We start from the raw sequence: 22313 nt of genomic DNA on the forward strand, positions 1-22313 counted from the left end.
TTAAAATTCTGCAGTTAAATCTTGTACGACATCCACGCTCGAATGAAAAATTTCAAATGAGATATCTTTTGCTCTTGAAAGCTCTTATTATGCTCCCTGTTGTTTGGGGATTTCTCTAATTCTCAAACTGTGTTAAAGTGAAACCGTGTTCTAGGATGCTGTGTTGTAGGAGGGTTTTCCCCAATTCTTGAACAATGTTAGAGGGAAGCCATGTTATAGAAGTTCCGTGTTATACAGGGGTTACCCGTATAACACAGAACTTCTATAACATGTTGCTAATGGTTGTTACTGGGGACCTGGAATGCATGTAGAAATGTACAAAGCTTTGAAAGTGAACTACTTAGATGGGAGTGCACAGAATATGATTCTTGCTGTCACGTGGCAATAGTGGTTTGGCTGCCAAGAGCCAAGTCCTGCCTCTGTCCCTTTCTGCCTATAGCACCTGGGAAAGCTGCTGAACCTCTCTCAGCCGATTTCCTCATCTGTGAGATGGAGATAATAACCAATCTTTCTGCACAAGGTTTCTATGAGAAATAAGTAAGTTGACATAAGTAAATTGCTTAGCATGATAACCCAGTAGTTAATGACGTTAAAAAACATTTGAATTAGAATGGCATTCTTCATCAGTCTGTGTTGGGAATCTAATAGTCCAAAACTATGGTCTTTCTTGAAGACCATAGTTATTTTGAGTTAAACATTTTACATTGGAAAATTTAGGAGGGCTTTGGGATTTTTAATGCCAGAGTCAGTTCACTAGAGTTGCAACAGATTAGTCCCTCCTTCAGCAAGAAAGAAACCAGCGAGAACAAAAAATCATAACTGTGGAAGAGCAGAATGTGGAAGCAGTGATACTCGTGGCTCTCTTTTTCTCTCAAATTAGCAATAAATGTAGGTCAAGTTCTTACTGTACTGTAGAAGGTTGTGCAAAACTACCTTGCAGTTAACCAAGGACGGGGATACCTTCTGACAAGTTTGCTTGGGAATTTAAGATACAATAAGGGAGCAATATGGCAGCAAGAATTTCCATTGCTTACACTGCTTCCTTGTGAAACATTTCCTCCATCAAATAATCTGCCATAGTATCAAGTCTTTTCCTTCATTTACTGAAATTATTCAGTAGAGGATTGTCAAGAAAATCCCAGTGCTTGGGAGGATACAATAGATTCTTCTGAAATGCTTAACACAACTCCCCACATGGGCCAAGAGCTTACCTGTACCCTTCAACAAACTACTTGACCATGCTAAGAAATAGCAATACTCTTCCCACAGATTCTATGTCTAATTCTCCTGTTCCTGTGAAACTTAAAAGTAAAATAATTATTTGAAAGCTAGGTTACCATTCTTCAAGCAGAAAGCAAAGATAAAATTAATTTAAAGAGAATTAGTTGAAAGGTTTCTACCCCCACAGACTACCTGAATCCAGGAGCATTGATGTTACCCAAATTGTCAGGTGTAAGAAGAAACAAGAGCCAACAGGAATTATAGACAGTAGCCCCTGAGACAAAGGCAGAGGGTTTTAATGAACGTAATCTGGAAGTGGGGAGCTGTGGCATAGGTTGAAGGCAGAATTTTCTAGGAACAAATGGCCTTTATTTGAGAAGTAGAGACCTGCATAACTTCTGAGATCCCCAAGTTGTCATTCCAGAATTCTAAACCTCTGTTTCATGAAAAAGGAGGGCTAGAACTTGTAAAGAATGAGAAAGTCACAGAGTGGCCACTACTTTAGGTTATTTGTGGTGCAGGCAGTTTCTAGAAAGGAAACAGAAAATTCCAAACTCACTCTTGGTCGGTAAGTACTCTGAAGACAAAAACTGTTTCCTGACCTTTTACATTTTTTCCCTCTAAATTAACCACTTTTCAGTTCTATTTTTAGAGTCCTTGCCTCCTAAATAGTGGCTTTTTAAGTGAAACGATTTTAGTTCATTCATAAAAGCAAGCAGGCAAGATGCAAGGTGTTCACTCAATTTTCTGAGAGGCAGTACCTAGATGTTTGTATCCCAAATACAATCTCCTCTAAAATTCTCATTGGAAAAACAATGTCATTTAGAGTCCAGATTAGCTTGAAAAGAAGAGTTCATACAAAGGGTTAAGATGTTCTTTACCATTTTCCCAGTAAATGTTCATTTACCATTTACCCAGTAATTTTCTTAGGAAGAAAAATTATAAATGGCAAAAACTTATTTCACATGTTCCAGTACCATTCCTCTTTTCCAGAGGAAGGCAGAGTAGTCAGCACATCTGGAAACCAAACCAGGAGGTGACACAGTAGTTGTCCAAACATGTCTTTGGAAAGTAGGAAACTAGCCAGGAAAAGTCACACATGAGCCCCCAGTGACTCATGGCAACTTGATCTGCATGTGGCAACTCACCTTGGCTTGGATATCCAGGTGGCCTTCAACTGGGGAAGAATGATTATATACATGGTGAATGGAGTTAATACTGTAAAGCCAATATAAACACTACTGTTTTGTCTTCTGACAGCCTATGAATGTGCAAGCATTAAGTTCTAGGAGAAAAGGGGCTAATTTTAGATTTGTTCCTAGCCCTCTCCATGTGAATGGTGTCGCTGTGAGCCCAGCAATGAAGTTCACTGTGTTGTAGCAGACTGCGCAGTTCCTGAGTGTGTCAACCCAGTCTATGAACCAGAACAATGTTGTCCTGTCTGCAAAAATGGTAAGACTGTACTGCATTAGCTTTCACAGAGGGGTCAGTGCAAAATAAAAAATATTTCACCACCGCACACCATTCAATGCAAGAGCCCTCTAAGATCTGCCTGTGGTTTTTCAGGATGGGCATGGCCAATTTATGTTTATCACCCCCATAAAGTGAAAATAAACCAGCAATGGGTGAATCGTGCAGCTTTCTATCTGGGGAAAGAAAGCTTTTATAAGCTGACTTGGTTGCGATGCCTCGTATTTATTGTTGACTTATAAGGAGGATATTGGAAAGAACACAGTACCAGCTTTTCTTAGTGACTGAATTTCTGTCTCGTGGAGGCAATCCAGCAGTTTACCCCATTTCCTAGTGCATAACCAAAAAGAGCGAGTAGGATAAAGGCCAGGTATTTTGCTTTGGGCATAGATATGCAAGACGTTAGGTTTAAAGTGAAGGTATCAAAGAAATTCAATTATTAATACACTTAAGTTGAAGTAAGAAAAGACTAGAAAGTTTAGGGTTTTTATTCTAAGTTTTTATCACAATGGAATCTTGCTCTCATAGTAATTGGTGTAGAGGGGAATTCAGTTTATAAGATTTTGGGTTCCTTTTTGGCCCTCATGGAATGGAGAGGTTGAAATGACAATATTATGCTAATCATCCAAAATCAAAGTGATGCTGCAGAGACGACAACGTAATGCCATAAAGCCAGAACAGCATATCAGCAAAGCCAATATCATACCCTTCCTACTGGTCGTATACTAACAAGAAATAAAATTTCTCTAGGAAACACTCCACAAATGCCCCCTCTTTGCATCAAAATCTGCTTGAAAAAGTGGATCTAGCTCTTAATTAAGCTGAAGTCACTCTAATGCTGAGTCCCTATGCCCTTTCTTGAATTAACAGTCCCCATCTTCCTCTATTACAGTTTTTTTGTCCTGAATGTGGCATTATGTTAGTTCACCTCCTAATCTTTTACTTTGCAGAATTATAATTAGTAAAGAGAGGTGTCAGATTATTTACTTACAAAAAAACACAAAAGAAGCTCTGGTTGTTTTTAAAATAATGTTTTATTCTAGTATCTTCCCAAAGGACTTATGAAGAATCCTATGACATTTTTCCAGGCACAGTTTTCACTATTTCTGATCATAAAAATCCACTGAGTTGAAAATATTAAGCGGTTCACCTGGCTTCTCCTTTGCTTCTTATCCCTCTGACCCAACTAACCTGTGTCGTAGTGAACAACTCTCCGACTTAGAATGTGAAAACAAATATCTTCCTGAAGTTCTAACTTATCTAATGTATGCAAAGATATCAAATTTAAGACTTTCTATTTTAAAAGGATTTTGAAGAAACTGGAGAAGATATAGGGAGGACAATAAGATGATTTAATGGTTGAAAAATAGGCCCTATGAGGACAGACTGAAGGAGTTAGCATAATTTGTCCTGGAGAAGAGGAGGCTCAAGGGAAACCTAACTGTCATAAAGTATATGAATGGTTAGTCTAAAGTGGAAGGGGACCTGTTATTTCTCATTTTCTCCAAGGACAGAAGGAAGAAAAAAATCAGCTACCTAATCAATCTTTCAAAATAGGATTGACAACGTCTTTGACAGAAGACTTTTTCTTTTTCTGGAAGCAACTGTCTAAATAGGTCCTTGAGGATCCCCTTTTCCCTAAGTGGCCCTGGTTGGCTTTGTTTCACATTTAGGGGAAACAAAACTATGCTTACAAACTCTTGTCTGGACATAGAACAGTCATAGAATTAAAGAATTCTAGGCCATATATTTAAAATACAGGATTTACACATACATCTGCCACATCATCCTGGCTACCCCACTCCAAAGCCTATAATATATCCAGAGCTAATTCCTATGTCATGTGTTAAATCAGCCACTACAAGCTAGTCATGCTTAATTTGCTGTCACCCAAGAGTATCCTGTTTCTCTCTATCACGTGCCAGAGTAGGAATTTGTCTTGAAATGAAACCTTCTTTGTACAAAAACGTATAATGAATAGACTTTAATTTTTCAATTAAGTAGTAATCCATTTGTTTTCCTGAAGAGCATATGATGATAGAACAAGATATATTAGTAAAGCTTTCCAAATTTTTGTTCACAAAGCATTACAAAATGACCAAATGACCATTTTTGTTTCCTTACGCCATTTCCAACCAAACTTTATTTTCTTTTTTAAATCAGGAAATTAACCTGAATTAATTTCAGGTTAATTAAAATTAGTAGGAAGACTAACTCTGATTGTGCTATAACATTATAACATATCATCTTTTTTTTTTCATTATCAAATGCCAGTGATTAGTCACTTGTACATAAAAGTAAAATATAATCAGGTTCAAAGATGATCATCTTAAGGACCCCTGGAGAATCCTTATGACCACCAGTATTATTAATATTTTTATTGAGACAATAGACTGAGCCCAAGTCATGCTTGCCCTCATTGGAAGCCTAACCCAGGAAACAGAAACAAATGACCCATGTGTAGAAATGCTGGGGAAAAATAGATGTTTATTACAACAAAATATAACTAGAACAATTTCTTAAATTCCCAACAAATGATAAGTCTATCTCATTCTATATGACAAGATTAATTTGCCCATTATAGTATAAACTAATTTTTTAAAGCATGCTACTATTTTCTTATATTACAAAAGAGAGAAAGCAAAGGGGGGGGGGAATTTACTGTATGGATTCAAGGTCAAGGCAATAGATTTTAATCTGTAAACAGTCCTATAACATTTTCTACATTTTCTTAAATCTTCATAAATATTGAAGTTTCCAGTTTGCATAAATGTTGATTATCTTGGCTGCCAAATACTTTCTTTTTGCATACTAAGATTGATTGTTCTGCCTTCTTGAATTATAATTTGCCAAGAGCAAGAGGCACTAATGATATAAAATAAAAGTTTAAAGCGATAGAATCTACCACATCTAAACTTAAAACTCAATATTCAGCTAATATCAAAACCTTTGTTATCAGATTATTTAAGAGAAAACAAAACAAGGAAATGCCTGGCACATGTAGTATTCCAGAAAACAGTAGTTTACCGATGAAAATGTAGGAATTATCTTTAGATATATGTATTAAAAAAAAATATTTAGTGCAAGGTCATCTATTCCTTAGATAAACAATGATAGCCTGTCTTTATTTTCCTTAATATAAATTTTCAAAATAAATTTAAAGACACATACTTCTAAGTTTTATCACTAGAGGAAAAAACTTAGAAGTATATATATAAAGAAAAGATTTCCAGTAGTTATCAATGAATATAGCCAAGTCATAAAGTATATTCCATTAAATTAAAGTTAGTTTAGCACCAAGAAAAGACTCAATCTAGTCTGAATAAAATAGAAACATTAAGGAAAGATGTGAATGCCTGGGTAAACACAAAACAGGAGAAGAAAGAGGACAGTTATTTTGGGGGTGGGGGTTGAGGGTGGAGGATTGAGGCGATTCACATAGGAATTTATTGTTTTTAAAAAATGTTATTAAGCATTTGCTTCTCCCTCCTCTATACATCTGCAAGACCTAACAATCCAAATGCCTCCTGAAAGATACGGCATTTCCAGACTGATTTTCTTTTACCAAGGTAGTATTACTTTGGCCTATCTTTTGGCCCCAATCCTTTTCATGTGAATTAATGAATACTCTTTATGGGGTTTTTTGTTTGTTTTTATAATATGAAAAAATGGTGTAGTACAGCATCTTCTTAAAGAAAACATTCTACATGGGAGTGTCATATAAATATCTCAAATATTTAGAAACTGATAATACATTTGACTAGTGAAATATATATCATTATGGCATCCAGATGACAGCATTTTTTCATTTCATCAGCCAGTATGTCAGTGAGTTCTGTATTTTCACTGGGATATATAGTCAATCATTACTCATGGCTCTGAAGGAAAAGTCACTTCATGAAAAATTGACAGGAAACACCCACAATATCCTCCATACATGCTCAGTGAGGGGTTTTCATATCTTTTCTAACTAAATTAAAGTTGTCATAAGCCCTGTTCAAATATGGAATTTTCCATGTCACCTACTCTCTTCTAGTTAGTAGTGAAACAAATATGGCAAGAAACAGACAAGCCAAAAGGGCAAATGGAAAGAAGACAATATAGGGTACGGGCAGTGCACACATAAGAAAAGAAGGGGACTTTAGAGGCATCTAATTCCTTCTAAAGGTACGTTGGGAGAAAATGTTTGACACTCATAGTTGTTAATATTTCTAATATACAAAGAGCTCCTTGAAATAAATAAGAGAAAAACAATTATACAGGATGGAAGGAAAGAAGGGAGGGAGGGAGGGAGGGAGGGAGGGAGGGAGGGAGGGAGGAAAAAGGAAGGAAATGAGAAAGGGGCATATAAAGGAAATTCACAGAATCAGAAAACCGAGTGTCTTATAAATATGTAAAACATATGCTTAACCTCACAAGGGATCAAGAAGAAGAAATTAAAGAGATACCAATATCGTACTGATATTTTAGATTGATGATACCTCAAACTGGCAGAAAGGAGGGTTGAGAAAATATTGCAACAACTTTTAAGGAGTTCCTTACTATTGGAATTTTCATGTAACTTGAAGTCAGCAATGCCACCTCTTATACTTTGTCACACATTTCTGTCCTGAATTTTAACTGTGTTTTAAGAGTGAAAAAGTGAGGGAAAACTAATAGTCCTTCAATGAAGTAATGAAATACATTTCAGCCTTTAAAAAGACCCTACTGGCATTTTTCATTGCTGTGCAAAATAAGCAAGGAGTAGACTATAGTAGACTAAACATTATTTTATACATAATATAGAAATATACCTTATATATAATACATTTTAAGTGCTATATGTTTAAAACACTTTAATTGTTAACTGATATACAATCTTAATGAGATGTTAAATTTGTATGTAAGAGCTAAGTGGATACACAATAGAACATTAGCAATGATTCACTGATTACTTGTAGAGAGTAGACATGAGAAGGTAAAAGGGAGGGTAGCTAAGAGATAATCTTTTTAAAATATTAAACCTTTACAGATGGGTGACAATAAAAATGCAAAAATGTACACAAAGAGGCCGTTCATAAACAAAATACAAGTGTTTAAAGATATGAAAACTGTTAATCCTCACTAATACATTAGGTTGTTTTTAAAATCCTTGTTTCTTATTTTTGTATGTAACGTAAGGAAAGTTCTGGAAGAATACACACCAAATTTTTAACAGTGATCCAGTGATCAGAAAAGTAATTAAAGAGTAGAAGTGAGAAGGTAGAAGCACAGAACTTTGACTTTTTTTAATGGGCCTCTTTATTGAATAAATTTTCAAAAAACTATTCCATTTTTGTAATTTAAAAGGCTATATGAATCCTTTGAAGAATAGATAATTCTAATGTTATTTAAGTTCTTCCAGAGGAGAGACAGAACAATTTTTTTCTTCTAAAGTATAATATTGATACAAACCAATGATTACAAACTAAGAAAAGGAACACAGAGAACCTTATTTATGATTAGTAATGAACAAGTATTAAAATACTAAATCCCCATTCTAAAACCCTTGGGTTGTGGATTTTAGATAGGGAATGGTGTTCATATATTTTATAATATATTATATCACCAGTGGGTCTAGGGCAGCATTCTTCAATAAATCACATGAACATTTCTGCAGCAAATACATGATAATCATGCTAAGGAGACTGAATAAATGTAAAGTCTCATATTATCTCAGATCAGTTTTAATCCCAACTGAGTTTTGGTATCAAAATTATGAAAAACTGTTTTTCAGAGATTGTGGGAAATGAATTGTATATTGTGTTAGCAAACAGAATCTAGTAGTAGGTTAAAATAAACATTCATTTCAACCAAGTAGAGTTTACAAAAATAGTTCAAAATTAGGAACTCTATTAATACAATTTATTCCATTACTAAATTGCAGAGAAAAATCATATTATCATTTCTATACATACGTAAAAACCTGAGACATAAATCAGCAAAAACTACTGACAAAAACTCTTGATAAAGTAAGACTAAGTAGATACTTTTTACATGATAAAATATATCCACCTCAGGCAGAAAGGAAAGAATGCTTAAAAGGTAAATGCTAAAGACATTCTCCATAAAGTCAGGAATAAGACAATGATGCCCCTATTACTTAAAATTTCACATAGATATTAGATATGAACTAGCTAATGTAATTAGAAAAAAATCAGAAGTGAAAAATTAGAAAGGAGGAGATAAAACTATTACATTGACATATATGATATGATTCTATACTTGCAAAACCCAAGAAAACAGATTGAAAAGTATATAAAGAGAGTTTAGTAAGATAGGGTACAAAAGAAATGTATAGATCTTTCTATATATGTACATATATATTTTATTAAAATTGTGGTACTGGTCTAGGGTGCAGAGATATCAATGGAATATAATGGAAAGTTTATAAACAGACCTAACAACATATGAAAATGTGGTATATGGTAGGTAAAGTAGTATTTCAAATCACTGGCAATTTGTAGAAAACAAACTGGATTGTTTGAAAAAAATAATTTAAAATTCCTACCTTATCTTAGAATTCATAAACAAGTTAAATTCAACAAAGAATTAAATATAAACTATTTTCCAAAACAGTACAAGAAGAAAACCTGGACAATTTGATTTACAATCTTGAAGATTTACAATCTAGATTTTAAAAACAAACAAACAAAAATCTGCATATAGCAAAACAAAACATCACTGTAAAAAAATTAAAAATGGGGGGGGAAATTAATCTTATATCTTAAAGGATTCATCTGTCTCATAGATAAAGAGCTCTTAGAAATTGATAAGGAAAATGACCAACAACTCTATTTTAAAAATGGGCAAAGAATTTCAAAAGTCATTACACCAAAAAAATGCAACAAAAAAGTTCCTAAAACATACGAAAAATTGCTCAAATCACTTATAAAAAGAAAAAGTCAAATGAAAATGTTATACTATTTTTTTACTTACAGATTGGTAAAAATCCTAAAATTTAATAACCCACTTTGTTGTTGGTACTGTGCTGAAACAGGCAATCTTTCTTATTGCTGGTGCATGTATAAATTCGTACAACCCGCTGGAAAGAAATTTGACAATATATGTCAAAATCAAACTACACATATGTTTTACTTCAGCAATACCACTTCTATTCACAGATGTGTGAAATGACAAATAAGCAATGTTGATCATTTTCTATGTTGTACTTCCGGTTTTCTGATTAATGACAACTTATCAGAAAATTTGTAGAAATAACTATAGATTTAAATTATCTTTTAATGTACTATTAGTTGATAGTCACAATAGAACTAATTTCTTTTTAAAATACTCAATAAAATACTTTTATTGTATTATAATTTAACTAGCTTCCATTTAGCTTTCTTTTATTTTTTCATCTCATAATACATTTTTAAACTTTAATTTCACATGGTTCAAAACTGTACAATAGAAATCTATTTAATATCAACAGGTGTTAGGCTACTTTTTGTTAAAAGTAACATTAAAATAAATAAAATGAAGGATATATGTATACAGTTTAAAACTTACAAAACCTTACTCAGAACTATTTACAAAATAATAAATAAGGAGACATACAAGATTTCTAAATGTGAAAACTCAAATTCGTTGGGTTGCAATTTCTCTAGTAATTAGAAATTCTATCAAATTTTCAAAAGTGATGTGATTCTTTTTGTAGGTTGACAAAAGTTGAAAAATTTAAGTCCACAGAAAAGAATGCACTTAATAAGATGGGGAAATTCAATTCACTGGATATGTTAAAATAATTCATAAAGATATAATTTTTTTAAACAGTGTGATAGTGGAACAAAAATAATCAGATAAATAGAATAGAAAATCAGAAAGTAACCAATATTTGTATTATAATTTGGTATACAGTTAAAGTGAAATCCTAGTATCTGATGAAAAAAACTATTATTCTAAAATTATAATCATTTTTAAAGTGAAATTGCATTCCTGTCTGACTTATTATATAAAAATAAATTTATGTTCCATTAAAGAAGTAAATCTAAAAAATGAATTCCTAAAGAAATTTTTAAAATATAAACCTTGTGCAGTCAGACAAAAGCAAATAAAGAATTTATCAAAGGAAAAAATAAAATGCAAATTAAGTAAGGTAATTTTATTTATAAATTTCTTCATAAATTAAAAGAAGAGAATGTCTGATTTTGACAAGGTAAAATACAATAGGCATTCTCAGTACTGGTGTAAACTGATATATCCTCTCTGAAGGGGAACAAAAGTGTGTGGATCTTTGATCCAGCACTGTCATTTCTAGAAATTGATTAAAAAGAAATAATTAGATCAGTATATAAAGATATGTGTAGAGATATTTAATACAGACTTGTTTACAATAGCAAAAACTTGGAAAACCTGAAACCTAAATATTCAACACAAAGGTGGTTGTTTGGAACAACTACAGTATATGTACACGGACTGACTACTAAGAAAACATATGAATAATATTATAGAAAAAAACATCCTCCACACAAAAAAAATGCATGCTCAGAGTATATTATTAATTAAATTATTATTATATAAATAATAGTGTCATATATGACCCTATTTTTGTTAAAAAGAATATACATAATATGTATAGAAAAAGACTGGAAGAAAATAGTTCAAAATGTTAATGGTACTTACTCTGAACAGTAGGCTAATCGATGATTTTTTTCACCTTCTTCCCTTTGCTAGCCCATATTTTCTAAATTTCCTACAACAAACATGCATTATCCTTGTAATTTAAAATTATGATTTAAAAGGGACAATAGCAAAAATTCTTTTAAAAGATCATGTAAAAATATTCTCACTATTTTCATAATTTATATGTGTCACTTATTAGAAATTGTACTATAAATCCTTGTTAAAATTTGTACTCCATAAATTAATTAACCAATTAACAATTCTACCACTTGACTTCAGTTCCTTAACTATGAGATTCTTTATAAAGTATTTGGAAAACCTCATTGCCCATTTAATGCACCTATTAGGACAATTGCTAAAATATTCACTGAAGTGTATCCATTTACATTGTCATGAAGTTATTTTGCAAAATCAGTCTTTTAAGTTCAAATATTGGATGCAGTCTCTCACCTTAATTTGATTTTTTCTCACTTCCTCTTAGGTAGACAATTAGTAACAAGTGAAATAGACATAAAACAAACACACTAAAGATGAAAAATTTTCTGGCAACTACTCATATCCTTTGCTACAGTTTCCCTGAAAATAGTTCATGATGAAAGCAGATCCTATGAAAGGCAGTTTGAAAGTCTGCATTTCATTGACTCCATAACTGAAGGTCAGAATTATCATATTCGTATAAAGTAGATGTCAAAACAGAGTAATTATAAATAGCTATTTTAATGAGCCAAACAATAATTTTCTATTGCTTTCACAGAGCTTCCTCCAAAATATGAAAGGAAATATTTATATTTATGTTGTCTTAAACCTACAGGATTCCCTCTTAATTCTTCAGCAAATTAGATTTCAAAAACATTATTGTACAATGTTGACACAATGAAAATTAATGCCATATTCATTTCCTGCTAAGCACATTTTTATTTTTTTAAATTACCAGAGCTAACCAGTCCTTCAGAAAATGAAGGAAGCCCAACACATGGAAAAATGTGAACTTTTCTGTGTTTCCTCCTCTACATATAGGAAATGCTTAGGGACTATCTTTTCCCTACAGCACGTTTGCCATATGGAGTCCACTCCTCCCACAAAGCACATACTCACTCCCTTGAGAGCACACCTTAGGAAGTCACACTCATTCCCTCAAGTAGTACTTTAATGTTCAGTGCACCTCCCCACAGAGTGCCTCAGAGCCCAGAGGAAGGGTAATGACAAACATTCACTGAATGTCTTGTTCTTAAATGTTCACAGAACCTCCAGGTAATCTGGCCCCCAAAGAGTAGCTTGGCACAGTATTGAATATATCTCCCAGAAGTGATGGTGCATTTCTAGTCTTAACTCCACCTTCTCTCTTATTCTTAAGCCTATCTTCAATGATGTTTTTATGGAATATTGTTGACTTCTAGGATTGTATACAGAAAGATGTAATAAAATACCTCTGTGAACTGGGGATGGCAGTAAAAGGGCAACAGAGAACAATAGCAGGTTCCTTGGGAGCTGGATTTGATTCTAGGAGTAATTAAGTGGGATGGGTCTAACTGGGAAGCCAAGGCATTCAGTCTTGCCAAGAGTCATGAACTCCTGGGAATAATTCGTTTCTCTAAGGGAGGCTTAAATCACTGGCCATGGGAGAGCCTCACTGAGGGCGCGACACTACTGCTTGGTCTCAGGAGTGTGGTGCCATCAGTCTGTAATGACTTGCTGTGTGAGCTCGTCCTCACACAGCCCAGATGTCCATGGCACTCTCAGGGACACCCAGAGACCAGTGGGTCACTACTGCTGATGAAGGTACACAGTAAGTCTCAGGGTCTCATTTCATCCAAGCTTCCTTTCTGATGCATACACATTAGATTGTTGTACTCACTCCAGCCGTGTGGAAGCCCAGGGCAAGCTGTGTCCCACCACCCCCACCCTCTTTCCCCGTCACTGATTAGTATGAACCTTGAACAGTCAGACAAAAAAACAAAATTGCAATGTAAATAGTGTTCCTTGACCTTCTTTGCATTTGAAGGTCTTCAAAACCATTTATTTGAGCAAGACGAGCCTAGAGAGCCTTCAGGAAGGTGTTAATCCTTCTTTCAGACCAGAGAACTGGAGCAAGAGTCTCTACTGGACTCATCCCTGAGGCCTGATTCCAGATTCCCTTTCTTACAGTTAAGACCACACTTCTTGGGCCTCTACATTTCACGTCACTGGGAAAAAAAAGACCCGTAACTCTGAGTGGTTCTGAATCCTAACACCTCCTTGGCCAACATCACAGCCTCAACCTCACTGTTGGGTTAAGACACTTAGGCCTGATTTCTCCCTGCTTATCTCAGACCCCGCCTGAAGCCCAGGGCCACCAGGGCACCCCTCCGCCCCTGGACTCTGATCCTCAGACAGTTCTGTGAGCTATGAGGTAACACCCAAGCCCACCACTTTCTATTCCTGTTCCTTGCTGTTTCATTCTCCATCACACCTACTGCCACCTGAATAATATAGATTTTACTTTTTCAGATGCTTTTCTCCCCTCTTTACACAAGTATAAACTGCATGCAGGCAAAGATTTTTCTCTGTTTTGTTCAGAGTTGTAGCTCCAATGCCTACAACATGTTATACCGTGTTTTCCCGAAAATAAGACCTAGCCAGACAATCAGCTCTAATGCATCTTCTGGAGCAAAAATTATATAGTAAAATAAGACCGGGTTTTATATAATAATATAATATAATATAATATAATATAATATAATATAATATAATATAATATAATATAATATAATATAATATAATATAATATAATATAATATAATATATCGAGTCTAATATAATGTAATATAATGTAATATAATAATACTGGGTCTTATATTAACTTTTTGCTCCAGAAGACGCATTAGAGCTGATTGTCCGACTAGGTCTTACTTTTGGGGAAAGACAGCAGGTACAAACATGTTTTTTAATAAATGAATGAATAAATAAATGCCCATATTTTGCCTCTGGAAGCACTAAAGTTAAATAAGAAATTTGATTCTTTGAGTTATTTTAAATTCTCTCTTGAAAAGTATTAGTCTTCTATTTCATAGAGAAGAGCTATCATATGGAGAGTCTAAAATGCATTGTGTGATAGGAAGGAAGGTACTTATCGGAAGATTTCTTTCCTCATTAAGTTTGCTTTCGTTTACCACTAAAATCAGTGGTACATGTGTTGATGGACGTCATATCGGGGTGATCTGGAGGAGACAGGCTGATTGCCAGGGGAAACCGAGTCCAGTTTGATACCATACTGCTTCATAATCTTGCCATAAACCTGTTTCTTAAGAACTAAATTACTTAATGTAACATATAGATGGATTGCTTTAGTACAAAATTAATGTAATACTTTAGCCAGCATTATCCTTAGTGGTATATTTTATCTAACAATAGGGATAGGACTTTTAAGCATTATGAAGCCATGAATATTGACTGAATTTGTGATTTCTCAGGGTCTGATACAATCAGCTGAACTTACTGTGAAGATACGAAACAAATTCAGAAAATGTGACTGATAATTGGGGCAGAGGGAGAAAAACTGATTGCAGGGCATCATAATTAACTTTAGAGATCAAACTGTGCAACTGGAAAAGAAACCAGAAATATGGCCTAAAACAGGGACAAAGCAAAGTGACTAACCAGTCTCCTTTGTGGCAGTTAGTAACTGGGGAACTCTCCAAGGATGGCTGTGGCTGAGTCAGGGAGCCCTTGCAGTAATCCTTCTGATATTTAAATCTAGCTCAGAGCCGCTTCAAATCAATCTATCAGAAATGTTAAACCTCCTTTGAAACATATTTATGGTTGGATACCCCTCAATTGAGAAAAGGGAAATGGGAAATTCCTGCATACACACTTATTTTGCTTACATGAGCTTCATTTGTACAAGGTGATGGCACAGAACAGTCATAAATGCTGCTGCTTGTCAGGGTAGATAACCAGCCAACCCCGAGTCCTCCCTTCCTTTCACCCATCACTTTTATGTGTTCTGCAGAAAGGTCCATAAAGCAACACACCTTCCTTCTGGAAGGCTAAGCTCAGTTAGTTTTAAACGTCATTAAATAACAAAATAGTCAGCAGCGTCATATCCAAATCTTGAAAGCCTGCCTCACTCCAACTTTCTGTTAGGATTTAAAATAGAAGCAAGACGTAGGGCACTAGGGATTGATGTCATGTGTTTAAGGTGCAGGGTTCTCGGAGGCATCTGTTTGCTTTCTCCTGCCTGCTTTCATTTGATGGTTTCTTTAAGAACAGAGATAGATGACAACATACGTAGGAGGAAAGCTGCAGTGTGGTGGAGAGCACAGGAGCCTTTCAAGCTAGAATTCCTGCAGGTTCATGGTAAAAAAGCTTTATTGGATTCTGTTTTAGCTCCCAGTAAATGCAATAGTCAGGTCCCTGAGCTGAGTAATCAGCCCCCTATACATCACCTGAGGTATACTCAAGCTTTTCAGCCCATCAAAAATAGTGCCCTCCACATTCATAAATACTTTCTCACAATTTCTTTCATTTCTAAAATTTTCATTATTAATGTCACTAAAATTTTGAGGAAAATAGCTGAGATGTCAGGTATTAATGACACCAATTAAGTTACATAAATTTTTTTGGGGGGGTTATCAAATGACTAAGTCATCAAATATACGCTCAGTTAGTTTAAGTGTGGGGAAGAGTAAACCTGGGCTAACAGGGAGACAGTAGGAAGGCGCTGGACCAGAGAAAGAGAACACCTAGAATAGGTGCCTATAGGATGAGTAAGGGAGCAATGAATGCTGGGAGATTGAAATCGAAAGGGATGTCTGCTGATGGTACATGCTGAGGGAAATAGTTTCTTTTTACATCTATTTTTCAAATGACTTGTCTATTAATGATAATTAATCTACTAAGAATAACACTAGCTTTCGTGTATTAAGTCCTTATATATTACAGATGCTATGCAGATATTAACACATTTCATCTTTAGATCCTATAAAGAGGAAACAATAATAATTGTTAATTTGCTGAGGAGGAAGCTAAGACTATGGTAAATAAATTACCCTCAAGTATATATCTGGGATTTGAACCTTGCTCTATCAAAGTCTAAAGCCAGTAGCATTTAACCAGTAGTTCTCAAAGTAACTCCAGGTCAGCAACATCACCATTATCTGGGAAATAGTTAGAAATGCATACTTCTCAACCCACCCCAAATCTGCAGAATCAGAAATTCTGGGAGTAGAACACAGCATTCCATGTCTTAACAAGCCTTCCAGGAGTTTCTGATGCTCAACATTTGAGAGTCATGTATGCCTTCTCAGGTGTCCATTAGGAAGTCTGTTCTCTTTCAAACAAAGAATAAGTGTGTGTTAGTAAAAGCTGAAATAATTACCAGCCAATGCTATCTGAGAGAATGTTATACTAGGACAGGAAGACAAGGCCGGAAAGAAAGTGTCAGTCCACAAAACGCTCTAGTCAAGGAGGATTTAGGAGTGGTAAATTCCAATGGGGGCAAAAGCAAGCCCCCAGGGCTTAGAAGTGAGCAAGTGGGAGCTACCAGGAAAAGGATGTCCAGGTTAAGGTGTCAAGAGTGGTCAGACCTGAAGATATTTCTTAATAATGAAGCCATGATCATTGAGAACTAAACTCAACTGACTTTTAAGGTAGCAAAAGTCACTAGAGAAAGCACAAGGAAAGGCAATGTGAGATGAACATAACTACAGTTGACCCTTGAACAACCTGTTCCCTCTACAGTTGAAAATCCACATATAACTGGACTCCCCAGGTGTCCCTCGCTATCCACGGGTGGTTGGTTCCAGAGCACCCTGAGAATACCAAAATCTACAGACACTCAAGTCCCTTATACAGAATGGGTAGAACAGTGCACATTGTCAGTTCTCTGCATACAGGTATTCCCACCTATGGACTCAAAGTATGATTTTCCATCCACGGTTGGTTGAATCAGCTGATGCGAAACCTGGGGATTGTAGGGTTGACTATATTTATTGAAAATATATGTGTATCAGTGGACCCATACAGTTCAAACCCACATTGCTCAAGGGTCAACTGTGTTGCTAATTCATTCGTCATTCATCCTGTTCCTCTCAACTGCTCCACTATGAAGAAGTGATTGTGTCAAGTGAAGTATTCTTTCTGGACTTCAGTTATAGTAACTATTAACATTTTATAAGTCATAATTATATTTAAGAACACTTTAATCTGTTTAAACAGCTGTATAAATGTCTAATTGACATAAAATAAACTCTGCATTTGTAAAATGTACAGTTTGATATTTTGACATAGGTATACCTGTGAAACCATTACTATAGTCAAGATAGTGCCCTAATCCATCATTCCCAAAACGTTCTTTATGTCGTTTTGTAATTCTTCCCTCCAGCCCTTTTTTGCCCCATCCCATCCCAGGCAACCTCTGTTCTGCTTTCTCTCATTATACATACATTTGCATTTCTTAGAACTTTACATATTACAAATGGGATTATTCGGTATGTGCTCTCTTTAGTCTGCATTCTTTCATTCAGCACGATTACTTTGAACTTCACTCATGTTGTAACATGTACCAATAGTGCAGTCCCTTTTTATTGCTGAATATTGTATTGATATACCACAGTATAATTTATCCATTCACTGGTCAATGACCATTTGTGTTGTTTCCAGTTTTTGACTATTACAAATAACGCTGCTTTAAACTTTCTCACACAAGTCTTTGTGTGAATATATATACTTTGTGTGAATATATATATACTTTATTTTCTGTAGTGAAAATACCTAGAAATAGAATGCTAGATCATATGGTAGGTGTATATGTCACTATTTTTTTCTTAATGCCAAGCAATTTCAAAGTGGCTATGCTATTTCAAGTTCCCATCAAAAATGTAGGAGTTGCTCTACGTTCTCGCCAATGTTTGGGATCATCCGTAATGCTCAATTTTAGCTACTCTAACAGAAGTGTATTATTATTTTATTATTGGGCTAAACTGCATTTTCCTAATGACTTTTGATGTTGAGCATCTTTTCATATACTAATTTTCCATCTGTACATTGTCTTTAGAGTAATGTCTGTTCAAATCATTTGCACTTTATTCTCTTAATTGGGTTGTTTGTTTTTGTATTGAGTTTTGAGAGTTCTTTATATATTCTAGAGACAAGGCCTATATTAGACATATGCTTTGCAAATATTTTCTCCTAGACTTTAGCGTGTCTTTTCATCCTATAAATGGTTGTTTGAAGAGAAGTTTTTAATTATGATGAAGTCCAATTTATCAATATTTTATTTTATGAATTGTGCTTCTTGGTGTTGTAAATAAGACATCTTGACCATATCCAAGGAGAAAAGTTATTTTCCTATTTTTCTTCTAGAAATGTTTTAGTTTTAGATTTTACACTTAGGTCTATGATCTATTTTGAGTTATTTTGTGAACATGATACAATAAATAGATTGGAGGATTATTTTTAATATAGATACCAATTGTTTTAGCACCATTTGTTGAAAAATTATTCTTTCTCCACAGAGTTATATTTGTACCTTTGTTACAAATCAGATGTTCATATATGCCTATATATGTTTTTATCTGTTTCTGAACTCTTCATTCTGTTCCAGACATTGTTTTGACTATTGTAGGTTCTTTGTATTTCTGTCTGAATTTTAGAATTCAGTTTATCAGTTTTTACAAAAATAAAGGTATTTATTGTTGGCATTGCACTGAATGTATACATCATTTTAAGGAGAATTGATATCTTAAGTATGTTGAGTCTTTTGACCCATGAACAGAGTATGTCTCTCTATTTAGCTCTTCCTTAATTTTTCTTGTCACTCTTTTGTCGTTTCCAGTGTACAAACCTTTCACATCTTTGGTCAGTTTTATTCCAAAGTATTTCGTTTTTTAATGCTATTGTAGTTAGTATGCATTTTTAAATGAATTCTGACTATTTTCTGCTAGCATATAGAAATAAAATTGATAGTCATATATAGATCTTGGATCCTAAAACATTGCTAAACTCAATTATTAGATCTAGTTGTTATTTATTTATTTGTTTATTTATTTAGTAGATTCCATTGGACTTTTTACATAGATGATTATGTTACCTGTAAATAAAGACAGTTCATGTCTTCCTTACTGATTTGGATGCCTGTTAGTTCTCTTACTGCACTTGCTAGAATATCTTATACAGTGTTGAATGGAAGCGCTAAACACACATATCCTTGTGTTGTTCAGATATGGAAGGAAAATAATTTTGTCTTTCCCAATTAATATGATTATTATGTGTATGCTTTTCATAGATGTCCCTATCAGGCTGAGAAAGTTCCCCTCTATTCCTAGCTTGCCAAGAGATTTTTATCATGAATGGAGATTGGGTTTTGTTAAAGGCTTTTCAGTATCAATTAAGATGATCATGTGATTTTCTTTTACAGTTTTTAATATAGTGAATTACATTGATTGATTTTCAAATATTAAGCCATCCTTGTATTCCTAGGATAAACTATATTTGGTCATGATGTACTACTATCCTTTTTAAAGGATTTACTAAAATTGCGTTTAATTTTTTAACAATGTTGAGTCTTCCAATCTAAGTATATGAGGCATATTGGTATGTAGTTTTCTTTTTTTGGAGTGTATTTGTTAGGTTTGGGTATCAAGGTATTGCTGACCACATAGAATGAGTTAGGAAAATATTTACTCATTTTTCAATTTTATAGAAGAGTTTGTATAGAATTTATATTAATTTTCCATTATATGTTTGGCAGAATTCACCAATGACCTATGAAGTTATCTGAGCTTCAGGTTTCTCTGTGGAAAGGTTTTTAAAACAAATTGATTTAATAGATGTAGGAGAATTTTGGTTATTTCATCCTGAGTTAGCGTTAGAAATTTTTGTCTTCAAGGAATTACACAATTTATCTTAAGTTGTTGAATATATAATCATAAAGTTAATATTTCCTTAGATATTTTCCTGTTGATATCTTCAGATTCTGTAGTTTTTTCATCTTTTTCATTCCTGATGGTAATTTCTCATTTCTGTTTTCCCCCCTGATCAGTTGGCTAGAGTTATCAGAGATTATTTATTTACTCAAATAATCAATTTTGGGGTTCATTGATTTTCTCTTAACATTTTCTGTTTCCTACTCTAGTATTGATATCTACTCTAGTCCTTATCATTTCCTTTCTTCTACTTACTTTGTCTTTAATTTGATCCTCTTTTTCTAGTTTCTTAAGGTAGAATCTGGCATAATCAATTTGAGGTCTTTCTCCTTCTCTATAAATACCCTAAGTTCAACTTAACATTATCTGTCAATTTTGACATGTTTTGTTTATATATTCATTACATTTAAAATGCTGATTTCTTTTTTGATTTCTTCTTTGAACCATGGGTTATTTAGACTGTGCTAGTTTCCAAATATTGTATATTTTCCGGGTATCCATTTGTTACTAATTTCAGATTTAATTCCTCAAAGAGGAAAGAACATGCTTTTATTACTCAAATCTTTCATATTTATAAAGATTTGTTTTATGGCCAAGAATTTATTATATCTTGATAAATATTCCATATTTACCTGTAAATAATGCATATTTTGCTGTTTTGAGTATGGTATTCTATAACTGTTAATAAAGACAAGTTGACTGAAAGTGTTGTTCAGTTTTTTCATATTTTTACTGGTAGTCTATCTACAATTATTGAGAGAGGGGTATTGAAACCTCTGACTATACTTGGTCTTGTCCATCTCTTCCAGCAGTACTATTAAGCTTTGGTTCATATACTTTGAAACTCTTATTATATGAATCAGTATTTAGGATTCACTATGACCTTTTCATAAGTTAATGCCTTTAAAATTATTAAAAGACATTTTTATGCCTTTATATTCTTTCTTTTCTCAGTAATCTTTGTTCTGACATTAATACAGCTTATCCAGCTTCTTTTTGATTAGTGTTAGCATGCTATATCTTGTTCCACCATTCTACTTTTGTCTATTTGTGTTTGTATATTTGAAGTCCTTTCCTTTCCTTTTCTATTTTATTAAATTTATTGGGGGTAACATTGGTTAGTAACATTATATAAGTTTCAGGTGTACAATTCTATGATACATCATTTGTATATTGCAATGTGTGCTCATTGCAAAGTCTAGTCTCCTTCCATCACCATATATTTGACCCACTTTGCCCTCTTCATCCTCCCCCAACATCCTTCCCCTCTGGTAACCACCACACTGTTGCCTGTGTCTCTGAGTTTGTTTTGTTTGTTGCTTTCTGTTTCATATCCCACATATTAGTGAAATCATATGGTTCTTCTCCTTTTCTGTCTGACTTATTTCACTTAACATGATACTTTCAAGATCCATCCATGTTGTCCAAATAGCAACATTTCATCATTTTTGTGGCTGAGTAGTATTCCATTGTATAGTACCACATGTTCTTTATCTAATTATCCATCAAAGGACACTTACGTTGTTTCCACATCTAGCTATTGTGATGCTTCAATGAACATAGGGGTACATATATCTTTACAAATAAGTGTTTTCTATTTTTTAGATACATGCCCAGAGAGGGAACTCTATTCTTAATTTTTTGAGGAGCCTCCATACTGTTTTCCATAGAGGCTGCATCAATTTACATTCCCACCAGCAGTGTATGAGTGTTCAATTTTCTCCACATCCTCTCCAACAGTTATTTCTTGTCTTACTGATCATACTCATTCTAACAGGTGTGAGATAGTGTTGCATTGTGGTTTTGATTGCATTCTCCTTACAGGTAGTGCAATTGAGCCTCTTTACATATACCTGCTGGCCATTTGTCTCCTTGGGAAAAGTATCTGTTTAAGTCCTCTGCCAGTTTTAAAAATTGGATTATGTAGGGGTTTTTTGTTGTTGTTGTTATTGGGTTGTATGAGTTATTTATATATTTTTGGATATTAGCCCCTTATCAGAGGTGTTTACAAATATCTTTTCCCATTTGGTAGTTGCCTCATTGTTTTGCTGATTGTTTCTTTGCTGTGCAGAAGCT

At 34.1% G+C, this 22313-nt stretch overlaps 1 protein-coding gene across 4 annotated transcripts in view; it reads left to right on the forward strand.

Moving 5' to 3' along the window:
• The window catches only part of VWC2L (von Willebrand factor C domain containing 2 like), a 155949-nt gene that overhangs the window by 23827 nt on the left and 109809 nt on the right, over positions 1-22313 (forward strand). For 2 of the 4 annotated variants that reach the window (XM_019727030.2, XM_074312794.1), the window contains exon 3: positions 2544-2673. The exons of the other annotated variants lie outside the window; for them this stretch is intronic. In XM_019727030.2, the coding sequence (XP_019582589.1) occupies positions 2544-2673 (130 nt within the window). The remainder of the gene's footprint in view (positions 1-2543; positions 2674-22313) is intronic. 4 annotated transcript variants of the gene reach the window in all.

This window comes from Rhinolophus sinicus, linkage group LG01 (assembly GCF_036562045.2).
Source record: "Rhinolophus sinicus isolate RSC01 linkage group LG01, ASM3656204v1, whole genome shotgun sequence".
NCBI classification, from domain to species: Eukaryota; Metazoa; Chordata; class Mammalia; order Chiroptera; family Rhinolophidae; genus Rhinolophus; species Rhinolophus sinicus.